The sequence below is a fragment of the Globicephala melas genome, chromosome 8 (assembly GCF_963455315.2).
Source record: "Globicephala melas chromosome 8, mGloMel1.2, whole genome shotgun sequence".
Taxonomy (NCBI): Eukaryota; Metazoa; Chordata; class Mammalia; order Artiodactyla; family Delphinidae; genus Globicephala; species Globicephala melas.
In genome coordinates, this window is record NC_083321.1 from 843,852 (window position 1) to 859,971 (window position 16,120).

The 16,120-nt window shown below is 66.9% G+C and overlaps 1 protein-coding gene across 1 annotated transcript in view; it reads left to right on the plus strand.

Moving 5' to 3' along the window:
- Positions 1-15,264, plus strand: part of MUC5B (mucin 5B, oligomeric mucus/gel-forming) — a 51,818-nt gene extending 36,554 nt beyond the window's left edge. Inside the window, exons 36-55 of the mRNA XM_070046187.1 lie at positions 140-2,662; positions 3,056-5,635; positions 5,754-5,935; positions 6,173-6,344; positions 7,096-7,343; positions 7,732-7,918; positions 8,175-8,400; positions 8,482-8,669; positions 8,740-8,809; positions 9,044-9,144; positions 9,465-9,496; positions 9,753-9,933; positions 10,331-10,435; positions 10,526-10,563; positions 10,980-11,096; positions 11,489-11,575; positions 11,686-11,808; positions 11,945-11,990; positions 12,149-12,257; positions 12,931-15,264. Of these exons, the coding sequence (XP_069902288.1) occupies positions 140-2,662; positions 3,056-5,635; positions 5,754-5,935; positions 6,173-6,344; positions 7,096-7,343; positions 7,732-7,918; positions 8,175-8,400; positions 8,482-8,669; positions 8,740-8,809; positions 9,044-9,144; positions 9,465-9,496; positions 9,753-9,933; positions 10,331-10,435; positions 10,526-10,563; positions 10,980-11,096; positions 11,489-11,575; positions 11,686-11,808; positions 11,945-11,990; positions 12,149-12,257; positions 12,931-13,153 (7,538 nt within the window). The 3' untranslated portion in view covers positions 13,154-15,264. The remainder of the gene's footprint in view (positions 1-139; positions 2,663-3,055; positions 5,636-5,753; positions 5,936-6,172; positions 6,345-7,095; positions 7,344-7,731; positions 7,919-8,174; positions 8,401-8,481; positions 8,670-8,739; positions 8,810-9,043; positions 9,145-9,464; positions 9,497-9,752; positions 9,934-10,330; positions 10,436-10,525; positions 10,564-10,979; positions 11,097-11,488; positions 11,576-11,685; positions 11,809-11,944; positions 11,991-12,148; positions 12,258-12,930) is intronic.
- The last annotated feature ends 856 nt before the right edge of the window (positions 15,265-16,120 follow it).

A 16,120-nucleotide genomic window follows, 5' to 3' on the forward strand; every position in this document is an offset into this window, starting at 1 on the left:
ACCACGTCCACTGCCACAGCCCCCACTGCCGCCACCTCCACTGCCACAGCCACCATGGCCACCACCTCCACTGCCACAGCCCCCACGGCCACCACCTCCACTGCCACAGCCCCCACTGCCGCCACCTCCACTGCCACAGCCACCATGGCCACCACCTCCACTGCCACAGCCCCCACGGCCACCACCTCCACTGCCACAGCCCCCACTGCCGCCACCTCTACAGCTCCCACTGCCATCACATCCCCTGCCACAGCCACCACTGCCACAGCCCCCACGGCCACCACCTCCACTGCCACAGCCCCCACTGTGGCCACCTCTACAGCCACCACTGGTGCCACCTCCACTGCCACAGCCCCCACGGCCAGCACCTCCACTGCCACAGCCACCACTGTGGCCACCTCTACAGCCACCACTGCCACTGCCGCCACCTCTACAGCCCCCACTGCCACTGCATCCACTGCCACAGCCACCACTGCGGCCACCTCTACAGCCACCACTGCCACTGCCGCCACCTCTACAGCCCCCACTGCCACCACCTCCACTGCCACAGCCACCACTGTGGCCACCTCTACAGCCCCCACTGCCACCACCTCCACTGCCACAGCCCCCACTGCCACAGCCACCACTGTGGCCACCTCTACAGCTCCCACTGCCACCACATCCACTGCCACAGCCCCCACTGCCACAGCCACCACTGTGGCCACCTCTACAGCCCCCACTGCCACTGCATCCACTGCCACAGCCCCCACTGCCACAGCCACCACTGCCACCACCTCCACTGCCACAGCCACCACTGTGGCCACCTCTACAGCTCCCACTGCCACCACATCCACTGCCACAGCCCCCACTGCCACAGCCACCACTGTGGCCACCTCTACAGCCCCCACTGCCACCACCTCCACTGCCACAGCCCCCACTACCACCGCCTCCACTGCCACAGCCCCCACAGCCACCATCTCCACTGCCACAGCCCCCACTGTGGCCACCTCTACAGCTCCCACGACCACCACCTCCACTGCCACAGCCCCCACGACCACCACCTCCACGGGCCCACTGTCCACCTCACACCCTGAGACCAGCACGTCGGGAATCCCGGTGCCGACAGCCACCACCACCTGTGAGCCCCGCTGCCAGTGGACAGAGTGGTTTGACGAGGACTACCCCAAGTCCGAAGAGGCCGGAGGGGACGTCGAGTCCTACGACAAGATCAGGCGTGCGGGAGGGGCCGTGTGCAAGCAGCCCCAGGGCATAGAGTGCCAGGCCGAAAACTTCCCCAACGTGAGGCTGGAGGAGCTGAATCAGCGCGTGCACTGTGACGTCAGCTTCGGCCTGGTCTGCAGGAACGACGAGCAGGTGGGCCTGTTCAAGATGTGCTACAACTACAAAATCCGCGTGCTGTGCTGTGGGTACAGCCACTGCGGGGAGCCCAAGCCCCCCACCACTGCCACCGCATCCACTGCCACAGCCCCCACGGCCACCACGTCCACTGCCACAGCCCCCACTGCCGCCACCTCCACTGCCACAGCCACCATGGCCACCACCTCCACTGCCACAGCCCCCACTGCCACAGCCCCCACGGCCACAGCCCCCACGGCCACCACCTCCACTGCCACAGCCACCATGGCCACCACCTCCACTGCCACAGCCCCCACTGCCATCACATCCACTGCCACAGCCACCACTGCCACAGCCCCCACGGCCACCACCTCCACTGCCACAGCCCCCACGGCCACCACCTCCACTGCCACAGCCCCCACTGCCGCCACCTCTACAGCTCCCACTGCCACCGCAACCACTGCCACAGCCCCCACTGCCACAGCCACCACTGCCACCACCTCCACAGCCCCCACGACCACCACCTCCACTGCCACAACTCCCACTGCCGCCACCTCCACTGCCACAGGCCCCACTGCCATCACATCCACTGCCACAGCCCCCACTCCCACCTCTACAGCTCCCACTGCCACAGCCCCCACTTCCACTGCATCCACTGCTACAGTCACCACTGTGGCCACCTCTACAGCTCCCACTGCCACCACATCCACTGCCACAGCCCCCATTGGCACGACCTCCACTGCCACAGCCCCCACTGTGGCCACCTCTACAGCCCCCACTGCCACCACCTCCACTGCCACAGCCCCCAGTGCCACCACCTCCACTGCCACAGCCCCCATTGGCACCACCTCCACTGCCACAGCCCCCACTGCCACAGCCACCACTGTGGCCACCTCTACAGCCCCCACTGCCACCACCTCCACTGCTACGGTCACCACTGTGGCCACCTCTACAGCCACCACTGGTGCCACCTCCACTGCCACAGCCCCCACGGCCAGCACCTCCACTGCCACAGCCACCACTGTGGCCACCTCTACAGCTCCCACTGCCACCACAACCACTGCCACAGCCACCACTGCCACAGCCACCACTGCCACCACCTCCACAGCCCCCACGACCACCACCTCCACTGCCACAACTCCCACTGCCGCCACCTCCACTGCCACAGGCCCCACTGCCATCACATCCACTGCCACAGCCCCCACTCCCACCTCTACAGCTCCCACTGCCACAGCCCCCACTGCCACTGCATCCACTGCTACAGTCACCACTGTGGCCACCTCTACAGCTCCCACTGCCACCACATCCACTGCCACAGCCCCCATTGGCACGACCTCCACTGCCACAGCCACCATGGCCACCACCTCCACTGCCACAGCCCCCACTGCCACAGCCCCCACGGTCACAACCCCCACGGCCACCACCTCCACTGCCACAGCCCCCACTGCCACAGCCACCTCCACTGCCGCAGCCCCCACGGCCACAGCCCCCACGGCCACCACCTCCACTGCCACAGTCCCCACTGCCACAGCCACCTCCACTGCCACAGCCACCACTGCCACAGCCCCCACGGCCACCTCTACAGCCACCACTGCCACTGCATCCACTGCCACAGCCCCCACGGCCACCACCTCCACTGCCACAGCCCCCACTGCCACCACCTCCACTGCCACAGCCACCACTGCCACAGCCCCCACGGCCGCCACCTCCACTGCCACAGCCCCCACTGCCGCCACCTCCACTGCCACAGCCCCCACGGCCACCACCTCCACTGCCACCGCATCTACTGCCACAGCCACCACTGCGGCCACCTCCACTGCCACAGCCCCCACGGCCACCACCTCCACTGCCACAGCCACCACTGTGGCCACCTCTACAGCCCCCACTGCCACCGCATCCACTGCCACAGCCCCCACGGCCACCACCTCTACAGCCACCACTGCCACAGCCCCCACGGCCACCACCTCCACTGCCACAGCCACCACTGTGGCCACCTCTACAGCCCCCACTGCCACTGCATCCACTGCCACAGCCACCACTGCGGCCACCTCTACAGCCACCACTGCCACTGCCGCCACCTCTACAGCCCCCACTGCCACTACCTCCACTGCCACAGCCACCACTGTGGCCACCTCTACAGCTCCCACTGCCACCGCAACCACTGCCACCGCCCCCACTGCCACAGCCACCACTGTGGCCACCTCTACAGCTCCCACTGCCACCACATCCACTGCCACAGCCCCCACTGCCACAGCCACCACTGTGGCCACCTCTACAGCCCCCACTGCCACTGCATCCACTGCCACAGCCCCCACTGCCACAGCCACCACTGCCACCACCTCCACTGCCACAGCCCCCACTGTGGCCACCTCTACAGCTCCCACTGCCACCACAACCACTGCCACAGCCCCCACTGCGGCCACCACCTCCACTGCCACAGCCCCCACTGCCACCACCTCCACTGCCACAGCCCCCACGGCCACCACCTCCACTGCCACAGTCCCCACGGCCAGCACCTCCACTGCCACAGCCACCACTGCGGCCACCTCTACAGCCCCCACTGCCACTGCATCCACTGCCATAGCCCCCAGTGCCACCTCTACAGCTCCCACTGCCACCACCTCCACTGCCACAGCCCCCACTGTGGCCACCGCTACAGTCACCACTGCAGCCACCTCCACTGCTGCCACTGCCACAGTGGCCACCTCTGCTGCCACAGCCCCCACGGCCCCCACGGCCTCCAGCACCACCACCACTGTGACACCAGCCACGCCGCACACCACGTGGCTGGGGAGCACAGGGGCGACCACGTCCCCCGCCAGCAGTGCCACACCAGCACGTTCCCTTTCCACGGGGCTGACAGTCCGAGTGACATCCTCGAGGCCCAGCCACACAGGCACGCTCCCAACATCTGCCACGTCGGTCCTCCCGACTCACACAGCCTCAAGGGGGCCCACCCTGATGTCGGTGACGACGCAGACCTCCACGTCTCAGCTGCTGACGGGAACAGCAACGGGCACAACGGGCACCACCTCCACGGGCCCGCTGTCCACCTCACACCCTGAGACCAGCACGTTGGGAATCCTGGTGTCGACGGGCACCACTGGGGCCACCACCAGCACAACCAGTTGTCAACCCAAGTGCCAATGGACAGAGTGGTTTGATGTGGACTCCCCCACCTCGGGGGTCAGGGGCGGAGACATGGAGACCTATGACGACATCCGGGCTGCAGGTGGCAAGGTGTGCCAGCAGCCGCAGAAGATCGAGTGCCGGGCAGAGAGCTTCCCCGAGGTGAGCATTGAGCAGATCGGGCAGGAGCTCAGCTGCAGCCTGGAGGTCGGGCTGGTCTGCAGGAACGACGACCAGAAGGGGAAGTTCACCACGTGCTTCAACTACAACATCCGTGTGTACTGCTGCGATGATGTCCGGCACTGCCCCACCACGGCTACCCCCCACCTCACCTCCACCACACTGCCCGCCACCAGCAGCTCCACAGCCACGGTGCCATGGCCCTCGACCTCTGCCGTGACCCAGACGGGGGCCCCCACCACGGCCCCTCCAGCTACACACGTGAACAAGACCACCTTCGGGACCACCTTGCTGCCCACCCCCGTGACGCCCAACACCCGCTCCCTGCACCCCACGGCCTCCCCTCAGGTCACAGAGCTCCCCACCAGGCCCTCCGAGACCACACCCGGACCCCCCATCACCACACCCAGCACAGGCCAGGCCACCTCCACCCGTGTGACAGGTCCCTCCTCCACGGGGACCACGCAGAGTGTCTCCACCCCCACCCGTGTGACAGGTCCCTCCTCCACGGGGACCACGCAGAGTGTCTCCACCCCCACCCGTGTGACAGGTCCCTCCTCCACGGGGACCACCGAGGGGGTCTCCACCCCCACCACTCTGACGGGTCCCTCCTCCACGGGGACCACCCAGGGGGTCTCCACCTCAACCCGTGTGACAGGTCCCTCCTACTCTGGAACCACCCAGGGGGTCTCCACCCCCACCCGTGTGACAGGTCCCTTCTCCCCTGGGACCACCGAGAGCGTCTCCACCCCTAGTCCCTCTGCCTTCCCGGGGTCCCCACCCACGACCACCAAGCCAGGCTTGCCCAGTGTCTCTCCTACAGGTCCCCTTTTGACTTCGCCCATATCGACCGCCCCCGGGTCCCCACCCACCACCCCTTCCTGGTCTGGGGTGGCCTCTGGCAGCCCGGGGGCCTTCCCCACCTCCACCGCCTCTCCCAGCCCCACCACAGCCTGCCTTTGCCATGCCTTCGGAAAGCTCTTCCTACCAGGTGAGTGGAGCCCTGCAGCCTGGACGCTGGGTCCTGCGGGCCGTGTTCACGTGCCTGCCTGTCCGGGGATGCCCTCCTGTCCCCCTCCCTGGCTGACCCAGTGTCTCTGTGTTCGTAGGGGACGTCATCTACAACAAGACCGACGGAGCAGGCTGCCTCTTCTTAGCCATCTGCAACCAGCGCTGCGACATCGACCGCTTCCAGGGCCCCTGCCCCACCTTCTCACCCTCGGGGACCTCGGCCTCTGTTCCCCCAACCACCCCAGTTCCCGGCTGCAATCACACCATCCCTCCCCGACAGGTGTGCCTCCCGCCTCCTCCCTGTAGCGCCAGGCCCTTCTGTGTGCACAGGGTCTCGGGCGAACCCCCAGCCCCTCGGTGACCGCTCCACAGCTAGCTTGGCTGGAGGGAGGCGCACGGGGTCTGGGTTAGCACCGGCCGGCCAGGAGGCGGGGCAGCCCTGCCCAGGCCGAGGGGGTCCTGAGGCTGCGGCGGCGGCGGTGAGTCCACCTGGTGAGCGCTCTGCGCTTCCCTCCAGGTGAATGAGTCCTGGACCCTGGAGGACTGCACGGTGGCTCGGTGTGAGGGCGACAACCGTATCGTCCTGCTGGGGCCAAAGCCGATGGGCAACGTCGTCTGCGTGAACGGGCACCTGCCCGTGCGAGTGCAGAGCGGGGATGGGCCCTGTGACTACAGCTACGAGTGCGAGTGTGAGAGCCCGCCGCTGGGGGTTGGGGGAGGGGAGCCCGCCAGGCATCTGGGGCACGCACATGTCCCCTGTGCCCAATGCCCGGGATCGCTGAGCCCACCCCCCGTCAGGCTTGGCGGTTTGAAGGGAAGCCGGGGGTTTCTGAGGTCAGGGAGAGGAGGGGATCATAACCTGAGGGGTCCTGAGCAGATTTGCCCATGGAGCAGCACGTGGGAGGGGGTGATCTTACAACCCCCGGGGGTCCTGGGGCAGCTAAAATGAAGGACCACAAACTGGGTGGTTCAAAACAACAGAAAGTGACTCTCTCCCAGTCCTGGAGACGAAATCCAAGATCCAGGTGTCTGCAGGACCGAGCTACCCCCAGAACTTTAAAGGAGGGTCCTGTCTGCCCCTTCCAGACTTGGGCCTCAGGCGCCCCGGGCTGTGGCCGCGTCCCTCCCACCTCTGCCCCAGTCATCACGCGGCTTCCTCTCTCCGTCTCTTCCGTCTCTTAGAAAGCCACCTGTCGTTGGATTTAGGGCCACTCTGGTAACTCAGGATGACCTCACTCCATGATCCTTAATCACAGTTGCAAAGACCCTTTTCCCAAAGGAGGTCACGTTCTTAGGCTCTGGGTGGACGCGTCTTCGGGGCCCCCATCCAACCTGCTATACCCACGTCATAAACGAGAGGACTGGGGCCCTGGGGGCTGAGTGACTCCCCAAGGTGGCAGCTCTGGGTGGCACTGCGTGAGGCCTGTCCACACCCCGCAGGCTCCTGCAGCGGCTGGGGGGACACCCACTACGAGACCTTCGACGGCACCTCCTACTCCTTCCTGGACGATTGCACCCACGTCCTCATGCGGGAGATCCAGCCGCGCCACGGGAACCTCAGCATCCTCCTACACAACCACTACTGTGAGGCCGCCGCCAGCTGCCCCCGCGCCCTCAGCGTCCACTATGAGTCCATGGACATCGTCCTCACCACCACCCCTGGCGCCGACGGGCAGGAGGAAAGCCTGGTGAGCGCAGGCAGCAGAGCGGCACTGGCCTGTCCCAACCTGGTTAGGGAAGGCAGGGGCCAGCAGAGGCCCGGGAGCCCTGGTGCACATAGAGCACGTTTCCCCCGCGCGGAGGGCAGCTCCCATGGGGCCTCGGGGGAGGCAAAGGGCACGCTGCGACCTGGGGCCCCAAGCACAGTGACTCCTGAGCAGGGAAGCAGCGTGGGAGGGGCCCGCGGCCAAGAGCACCCTGGGCCCCAAATGCGCCGACTGTGACCCCAGGCCCGAGGCGGCATCTGCGCTTCGGGGTGCAGATGCCGAGGAGGGGGCCCAGCGTCCGGCAGGCAAAGCCCCAAAGGCCAGGCCGCTGCCCCCGGCCCAAGTCATGGGCTCCCGGTCACGTCCCCAGATCCTGTTTGGCCAAATGCCGGTGAGGTCGAGCTTCAGCAAGAACGGCCTGACCGCGACAGCGACGGGGGCCACCGAGATGAGCATCGAGATTCCTGCCGTCGGCGTGAGCGTCATCTTCAACGGGCGGGTCTTCCAGGCCCGGCTGTCCTACAGCCGCTTCAGCTACAACACCGAGGGCCAGTGTGGTGAGCAGGGCCCCGCAGGACGCCTGCTGGGGGAGCGAGGGGCCAGGCACCACCGCTGCGCCACGCGCCCCCAGGCGGCCCTGGCTCTTGACCACCTGCCCCCGCCACAGGTTCCCACCTGCTCCCCCTGCCACCTGCCCCGGCAGGAAGCAGTGTTTCATAGCTGACTGGCTGCCAGGGAAGTTGGGGGATGGAAGGGGAGAACAGGATGGTCCAGTGCCCCCCTACAGTGATGCGCCTGCCCCGCCCTCCCCAGGCACCTGCACCAACAGCCGCAGGGATGACTGTCGCCGGCCCGATGGCACCATGGCCCCCACCTGCCAGGACATGGCCCGGTCCTGGCTGGTCGCCAACAGCAGCGAGGAGGGCTGCTGGGCACCGACCGGGCTGCCCCCGACCACCAGCCCCCCCTTGCCGGCACCCAGCACACCCACCTCCACTCCGTGTCCCCCGGAACCCCTCTGCGAGCTGATGCTGAGCCCGTGAGTCCTCTGCATGGGCTGGCGGTCGGGGGCAGCCACCCCCGGGGCATCGCCTTGGCCTCTGACCGGCCCTGCCTGCAGGGTGTTCGCCGGGTGCCACGGCCTCATCCCGCCCGGCCCGTTCTTCAGCACCTGTGTCAGCGACAGCTGCAGGCCCGACCGCCCTGACAGCCCTGAAGCGCTCTGCCAGAGCCTGGAGGCCTACTCTGCGCTCTGCCGCGCCTGGGGCGTGTGCCCCGACTGGCGCAACGCCACCAGCGGGCTGTGCGGTGAGTCGGCTGTGGCCGCCGGGGGCCCTGGCCTCCTTGGCCCACCTGACACCCGTCCGTGTGTCCGCAGACCTCACCTGCCCGCCCACCAAGGTGTATAAGCCGTGTGGCCCCGTGCAGCCCAAGTCCTGTGACTCCAGGTGAGCCCAGCAGATGGGGACAGGATAGGACGGTGGGGACAGCAGGCCTCCCAGGCTGGCCTGAAGGGTCTGGGGGGACCCAGGAGGAGACCCACAGAGGGTCCGGGACCCCAAGCCCCAGATCTCAGGGTGCCCTTCCCCCACCCTGACCTCCGACCCTGGACTTCCGGAGTGACCCCAGCCCCCCACCATGCCCACTGCACTCCTCCTCGGACTGCCCTGGTCGCCTTGCAGGAGCCAGAGCCCGGCGAGCAGGGGGCTGGCGGAGGGTTGCTTCTGTCCTGACGGCCACATCCTGTTCAACTCCCACACGGACGTCTGCGTGCCCGAGTGCCGTAAGCAGCCCCACACCTGGGCCCTCCCCAGCCCCGCAGCCCCACACCTGCGCCCTCCCCAGCCCCGCAGAGCGGGATGCGAGGGCCACGGGGGCGGGCACGCCCCAGCCTGGCCCCGCCCACCCAGTTCTGCCAGCGGCGCAGGGTGGCCTTGAGCCTTCCTGAGCCCCCTCCTAAGTGACCACTCCCCTCGGGTTCTCGGGGGCTTCTGTCCCCAGCAGGAAGAAGAGGCCTCTGTTGGGGGGAGGGGTGGCCAGGCCTGCTGGGCCCCAACCCCAGCACTCCCAGTGACCCCCCTTCTCCCCGTTCTTCCCTCCCAGCCTGCGTGGGACCAGATGGGTTTCCCAAATTCGTGAGTGTTCTGCCCACAGCTGCCTGACTCCTTGCTTGAGCAGAAGGAGGGAGGGCGTCCCCATCTCGGGGCGGCAGCTCTACCCGGGCCAGGGAGGGGCTGGTGTGGGCACCCCAGCGTGAGCTGCATCACCGTCACACGCCTGCTCCAGAGATGGGGAGGCTGAGGGCTGGGGCCTGACCCGCTGCTGGACGCAGCCCCAGAGGCCGGGGCACCACCCAGGAGCCCTGGGGGACCCTGAGCTGGTCTCTTCCAGCCCGGAGAGCGGTGGGTCAGCAACTGTCAGTCCTGCGTGTGTGATGAAGACTCCGTGTCGGTGCAGTGCGCCCCCGTGCAGTGCGAGGCCCAGGGCCAGCCACAGGAATGCGGCCGGGCCGGCTTCGTGGCCCAGACCAGGCCCCTGGCCGACAACCCTTGCTGCATGGAAACTCTGTGTGGTGAGGCCTGCACCCCAGGGGACCGGGTGGAGCGGAGCGACAGCAGAGGATGGCGTTGGGCACAGGCCGCCTGGCCGGCAGGCCTGCAGAGCGGAGGAGGGTTGCAGGGTCCTAGCTGGACTTGGCTGGACCACGAGGTGGGGAGGCCTCTTGGGCCTTCATTTTTCCACCTAAAAATGAAGCTGATGACCTCTGGTGTGCCCTGGTACCACTCAGGGTCTTGGGGAAGACCGGGGAGGTGACAAAGCGTGGGGACCCTGCAGGGCAGCAGAGAGCCGTCAGCTCCCATGGAAGGGGCGCTCTTTGGTCCAGCGAGGGTAGGTGTTACCCTGGGAACCAGAGTAGCCAGAGGCCAGAGGGCAGGGACACCCCAGGCAGCCCCCCAACTCTCCCGCAGTCTGCAACAGAAGCACGTGCCCCCAGAGCCCACCCAAGTGTAGGCCGGGAGAGGAGCTGGCCTGCACCCAGGCGGAGGACAGCTGCTGCCCCACCTTCAGCTGCCGTGAGTCTCTGGGGTGGGGGTGGGGCCGGGGGGGTCTGAACACTTCCTTCCGCTGCCTGGGCAGGTCCTCAGCCCTCTCTTCCCTTCCAGGGCCTCAGCTGTGCACCTACAACGGCACCGTCTATGGGGTAAGGGCTCAGCTAGGTGGTCGGGGTAGGGCGGAGAGCGAGTCCGGGGTGGGCACATCCGCCGAGGGATGCCCCGTGTCCACTCCTCGTCTCCCCACGCCCAGCCCTATTCGGCCCCTCCCGCCATGACAGCAAGTGAGTCGAGGCTCCGGGCCCTATACAGGCACCTTCTGTAGAGAGCCTCTGGGAGCTTAGCTCTCCCAGCAAGAGCTTCGGGGCAGGACTGAACCCTCCCACCCCTCCTGCCTGCCCGGGGCCCCTGCCTGCCCTGGTCTGTGCTTAGCCAGCGGGTACATCCGTAATCCCATGTGAAGAGGAGAGACTGCTCTGTGGGCCTCACCGACACGGGGAGAGGTCCTGGCCCTGGTGCCCCTCAGGGCCCTCGGTGTCACCTCCCCTCACCCTGTCCACTGCAGGTCGGTGCAACCTTCCCAGCGGTCATTCCCTGCCACACGTGCACCTGCCTGTCCGTGGACACCCATGACCCGACCGTGCTGTGTGAGGAGGATGCCTGCGACACCACTTGTCCCCAGGTGAGGCCAGCCTCCTGGGCAGACCCAGGCCCCTGGGGCAGCCCCCAGCCACCACACCCTAGGGTCCAGGAAGGGTCTCCAGCTCAGGCTTCACTGGGGTTTTTTTCTTCCCAAAGGGAGAGAGTGAAGCAGGAGGATGGTGGAAGGGGTCTTGGGCGAGGGGCAGGACCTGCAGGGCTGGGATCAGGTTCCTGGAGGGCACAAGTGCAGAAGGTGCTGGAAGCAGGGGTGAGGCTAAGAGGGGACACTGGGGCAGGGTAGGGACACTGCCTCACAGAGGAAAGGCGCTGCTAGGGAGGCCCTGGGCCCCTGGGATATGGGCAGGAGAGCAGGAGGCTGACGAGCCAGGCTGGGGCTGAGGGATGTGACCCCCCCCCCCCCCCCGTCCCCAGGGCTTCCAGTACTCGAGGGTGGCCGGGCAGTGCTGCGGGGAGTGCGTGCAGACGGCTTGCCTCACGTCCGACGGCTGGCTGGTCCAGGTAAGGGGGGTCAGTCTCAATCCCCGCGCCCCAGAGACCCTCCCCGCCAGCTCTTCTCTGCCCACCAGATAATCCTCAACCCGGCCCCCACTCTTCCCCTTTTATTTCAGCCCAATGAGACCTGGGTCAACAGCCTCGTGGACAACTGCACGTTGTACCACTGCCAGGCTGAGAACGGGCCCCCTATGCTGACCCCGACGCCCGTCGCGTGCCCGGACGTGTCCAGCTGCAGGGTGTGTGTCTGGGGCTCAGGCCCGCCCCGGAGGCCCCGCCCACGCCCAGAGCCACACCCACCCGGGAGCCCCACCCACACCCACCCCAGGAGGCCCCGCCTGCCCCAGCTCGCTCTCTGTCCCCCTTCCCCCGCAGGGCATCCTCAGGAAAATCGGCTGCTGCTACTCCTGTGAGGAAGTGGGTAAGTCGAGGCCCGCCTTCCCGCCCCCAGCCCCGCCCACTGACTCCTCCCGAAGCCAACCCCGCCGCCGGAACCCGACCCTGAGCGGGAGGTGACGTGGGGGTGCGGCGCGGGCGGGGACCTCAGAGATCCGCCTCCACCGCCTTTCGTCTGCCCAGACTCCTGCCAGGTTCGCGCCAGCATGACGGTCCTGCGACACCAGGGCTGCGCCACCCAGGCCGCCGTCAGCGTCCCCTTCTGCGAGGGCTTCTGCCCAGGAGCGGCCCGGTGAGCGGCCCGCGCCTCCCCCCACCCCCGGGACACACGGGGACACCACCCGGTGCCCCACGTGTCTGTGTCCGTCCCTGGCCGGACACCTGGCGCTGGGCTGGGGCTGGAGGGCCCAGCTCGCTACAGGAAGGGAAGAAGGGCCGCCCCAACAGGGCTGCACCAGCCCTGGGGCCTTCCCTGACCCCCAGAGCCCAGCCTGGGAGAGCTTGGCTGGGCCACGTGGGGCAGGGCACCAGGGCTACCACCCAAAGGTCAGAGTCTACGTGCAGGACGGGCAGAATCCGGGGGGACCAGACTGTCTGGGCAGAGCTGCTGGCAGAGCCCCACCCCACCCCCGATGCCCGGGCTGCAGCCAGCTGTGAGCAGACGGGCTGGAAGAGGCAGGAGGATGGGTCCAGGCCTGGCTGGAGGGCCCCGGGCAGGTTCCTGGAGGAGGGGTCTGACAGGGTCAGCAAGTCAGAGGAGCTGTTGTGGGAAAGAAAGGGGGCCTGGCTGGGGAAGGTCGGGGTTCAAAGTGACCGAGGGCGCTGCCCGGGCCAGTACAGAGAAGCCCCGAGCGCTCAGGGAACAGGCACGGGGCCGCTGTCTCCCGACCCCCGAGAAACCAGGAGCCGGGCAGTCCGGGCGGTTGTGGCTGGGTGAGCAGGTCCTGAGGGCCGTACGTCTGCAGGTACTCCATGGGGGCCCGGGCCACACAGTGCCCGTGCATCTGCTGCAAGAAGACCAGGGCCCACCAGGAGGTGGTAACCATGCAGTGTCCCAACGGGACGGCCTTCCAGCACACCTACACCCACGTGGACGAGTGCAGCTGTGGCCCATCTTGCGTCTCCTCGGCCCAGGCTCCCGAGGACAGCACCCCCAACTTCCCGACCTATGGGTCCACCATTGTCTGACGCATTCTGCCCCCCCTCCGCCCGCCCCACCTGCCCCACCTGGAGCCAGAACACGCACCACCCAACCACGGAAACCGCGGGAGCCCACGCACACCTTCCGTGGATACCACTGCCCCCGCCCACTTTACACCTGCCCCAGGTGAAACCCAGGCCCTGGCGGGTGACAGCGTAGTGAGGGTCGGCTTGAGGAGGACCCCAGGCTGGGGGGACCTGCCCTCAGAGCCCCTCCTGCCTGCTTTGGCCACCTGCCTGGCCTCCGGGCCCTGACCTTCATCTGAAACACAAGCACCCGCTCCACCCAGGCTCACCCCCGTCCTGGTGTCAGAGGGATGCCCGGAGAAAACTGCACACCCACTGCCGTGCTGCTCCCACGGCGGGCCTGTGTGCCCCCCACTGCCCCTCGAAGCCCCACGGTGCACAGGTGCCCGCTGGCTACACCTCTTGCAGCTGAGCGCAGACTGAGGCCTGTCCGGGCAAGGCCGGCTACCTGCCCACGTCCGGACCCCGGCCTGAGGCTCCGAGGGCCAAGGGACGGGCCCCGGCGGGGTCGGCACCCCACAGCACCCGCTCTGCTCACCCAGCCCCCGTCTCTGAAAATAAACAGCGAGCATCACATACGTTTCCTGGTCCTGGCGGATGTCCCCTCCACGTGTGGGCCGGGCTGTCCAGAGGCACACCCCTGCTGGACCTCCGGGAGGGACAGGCGGGGCAGGAGGCAAGAGGCCCCCAGGGTCAGTCTTGGGCTGCGGGAGTACTGGCCAGAGTCAGGGGTCATCCGAAGGTTCAAACACACGGGTTTTATAAGGAGGTTGGTTCACAGCTGCACAAAGACCAGACGAGCCAACGGGGGAGGCCCACGGGGGATGCAGAGGGCATCTGTGGGAAGCGCTCCCTGCGCTCTGCGGGGCATCTCCTTCAGGCACTTGTCACACGTCAACTTGCTGTGTATCTGACCTTCGCTTCTCTCTCCACCGAGGGCAGGGATTGCTGCCTTTCTCTTCTGCTGCCCCATCCAGAGTGGAGAACACTGCCAGCACAGGAATGGGGTGGGACGAGCTGGGGGCAAGGCTGGGGTGGTGCCCCAGCTTGAGTGTCCACATGGGCAGGGGCAGCTACGAGAGGGTGGGGCTTCCACCGGGGAGGCAAAGGCGGTGCTGGCCGGGGCCAAGGAAGCCTGGCGAGCATGTGCGGGGCGGGGGGCTTCTGGGGCCTCCTGCATCACGTGACCTGCCTCTGCGCTCTGTGTGCGCCTGCCCACCCAGGGAACGGCAGCCACAGTGAGTTACATTGTCCCCCATGGGCTGCGGTCCTCAGCTCCCAGGGAAGGCGGGGCCTGTGGTCTCTTTAGTGGCCTTTCCTGCTCACGTCACCGAGGTCTGGTCAGGGCAGGCCACCCTGGGACTGGGCCGGAGCTGGTCCAGGAGGGCTGACGAGGTTACAGTTGCCCCCCTCGGTCACCCCTGGAGTCAACTGTAAGCTTGCCGTCTCACAGTCTGATTTCCTGGGGCGGCGGCGGGGGGGGGGGGCTGTGGCCGAGTCATGCCCCAGCCGTGTCTTCGTTAACCCACGTGTAAAACACAGCATTTCCTAAACGTCAGTCATTCTCAGGGCACGACTGCTTCCTTAAACCCACGCACCTCTTACAAAACTAAGCGTTTCCAAGGCACCTGTGAAATGAGTGTCCATCTCCACAGACCAGAGCTCACGTGTGTGAAGTGTTTTCACCCGTCACAGACTAGAGCTCACTTTGGAGACCAGTGTCCAGATGTGCTCTCTGCAGGCTCTCTCTCTGCCTGGTGTGGAATTAATTAAGGAAACTGAGCTAAAGTTGGAGTCGGGACAGGCCTGCAGGGGAAGCTCTCATGCCCTCAGCGCATCATCAACTACCCCAAACAGGAAGAGACGACCCCCGGCACGACCCTGACAGGAAGGCATCTCTACGGACCACCCAGCCGTCCAGAGGAAGGAAGGAAACTTCTCTCCTCCCACGGCAGCCCAGCCAATCAGAGACTGCAGCGGCCCAGCCCATGGGAAGCCTCCTTGCTCCGGACCCCCAGCTCCTCCAATGGGCTCTGGATATCACAGCCCCTCCCAGCTCCCTTTTTCCCCTATAATAGCACGTTCCCCCTCCTCGTTCTCTGGATGTGCCTGTGGGCCGCCACGGTTCACAGATACTGAGCTGCAATTCCTCTGCTATTCCCGAATAAACTCACTTTTGCTGGTGAAACTGGCTATGTTATTATTGAAGTCGACGCTGGACAAGCTGCACCCACCTCCTTCCAGAGGCCACAAGCCCACGGCCACTGAGGGCGGCTGAGACATGGGACCCTGCGAGCACCAGGTGCTGCCTCGCAGCCCCGGGCGGCTCTGTGCTCTCGTCTTGCTCCAGGCAAGGCTCACTGCTGGTCAGCCAGGTCCAGCCCTGAGTTCAGGGGCCTGACTGGGGTCCCACTGGCCCCCCCACCCAGGTCTTGGGCTCCCTGACCCATCAGGGCGGACGCCAGGCGCCCTCATCCTCTGCTTGGTGTCGTGGCCCCCCCCACCCAGGTCTTGGGCTCCCTGACCCATCAGGGCGGACGCCAGGCGCCCTCATCCTCTGCTTGGTGTCGTGGCCTGGACCCCGCGTGGGCTTCTGCAGCTTGAGTGGACCCAGCTCTGCTGCCAGGCTCACTGAGGGCAGCTCCTGTGCGATGCGTGAAGGGCCGAGGGCGTGGGGCCCGGGCAGGTCACAGACGTTTCCAGAACTCCGCCAGTGCTCTTTACGAGACAACTCATCCTAGCTCCATCCTAGGAAGGGTGTGGAGGGTGCCTGGCACGGATCTTCCTGCTGTCCACGTACCCGGGGGTCACGTCCTCACTCGCCCTCCAATCTGCTCCCTCGCTGAACCCAGGCCACGTTGGTTTCCCAGCCTGTCTGGGGCCTGAGAGCAGAGCTGTGGAAGCAGGGGGCACGGAGCTCTGCGGGGG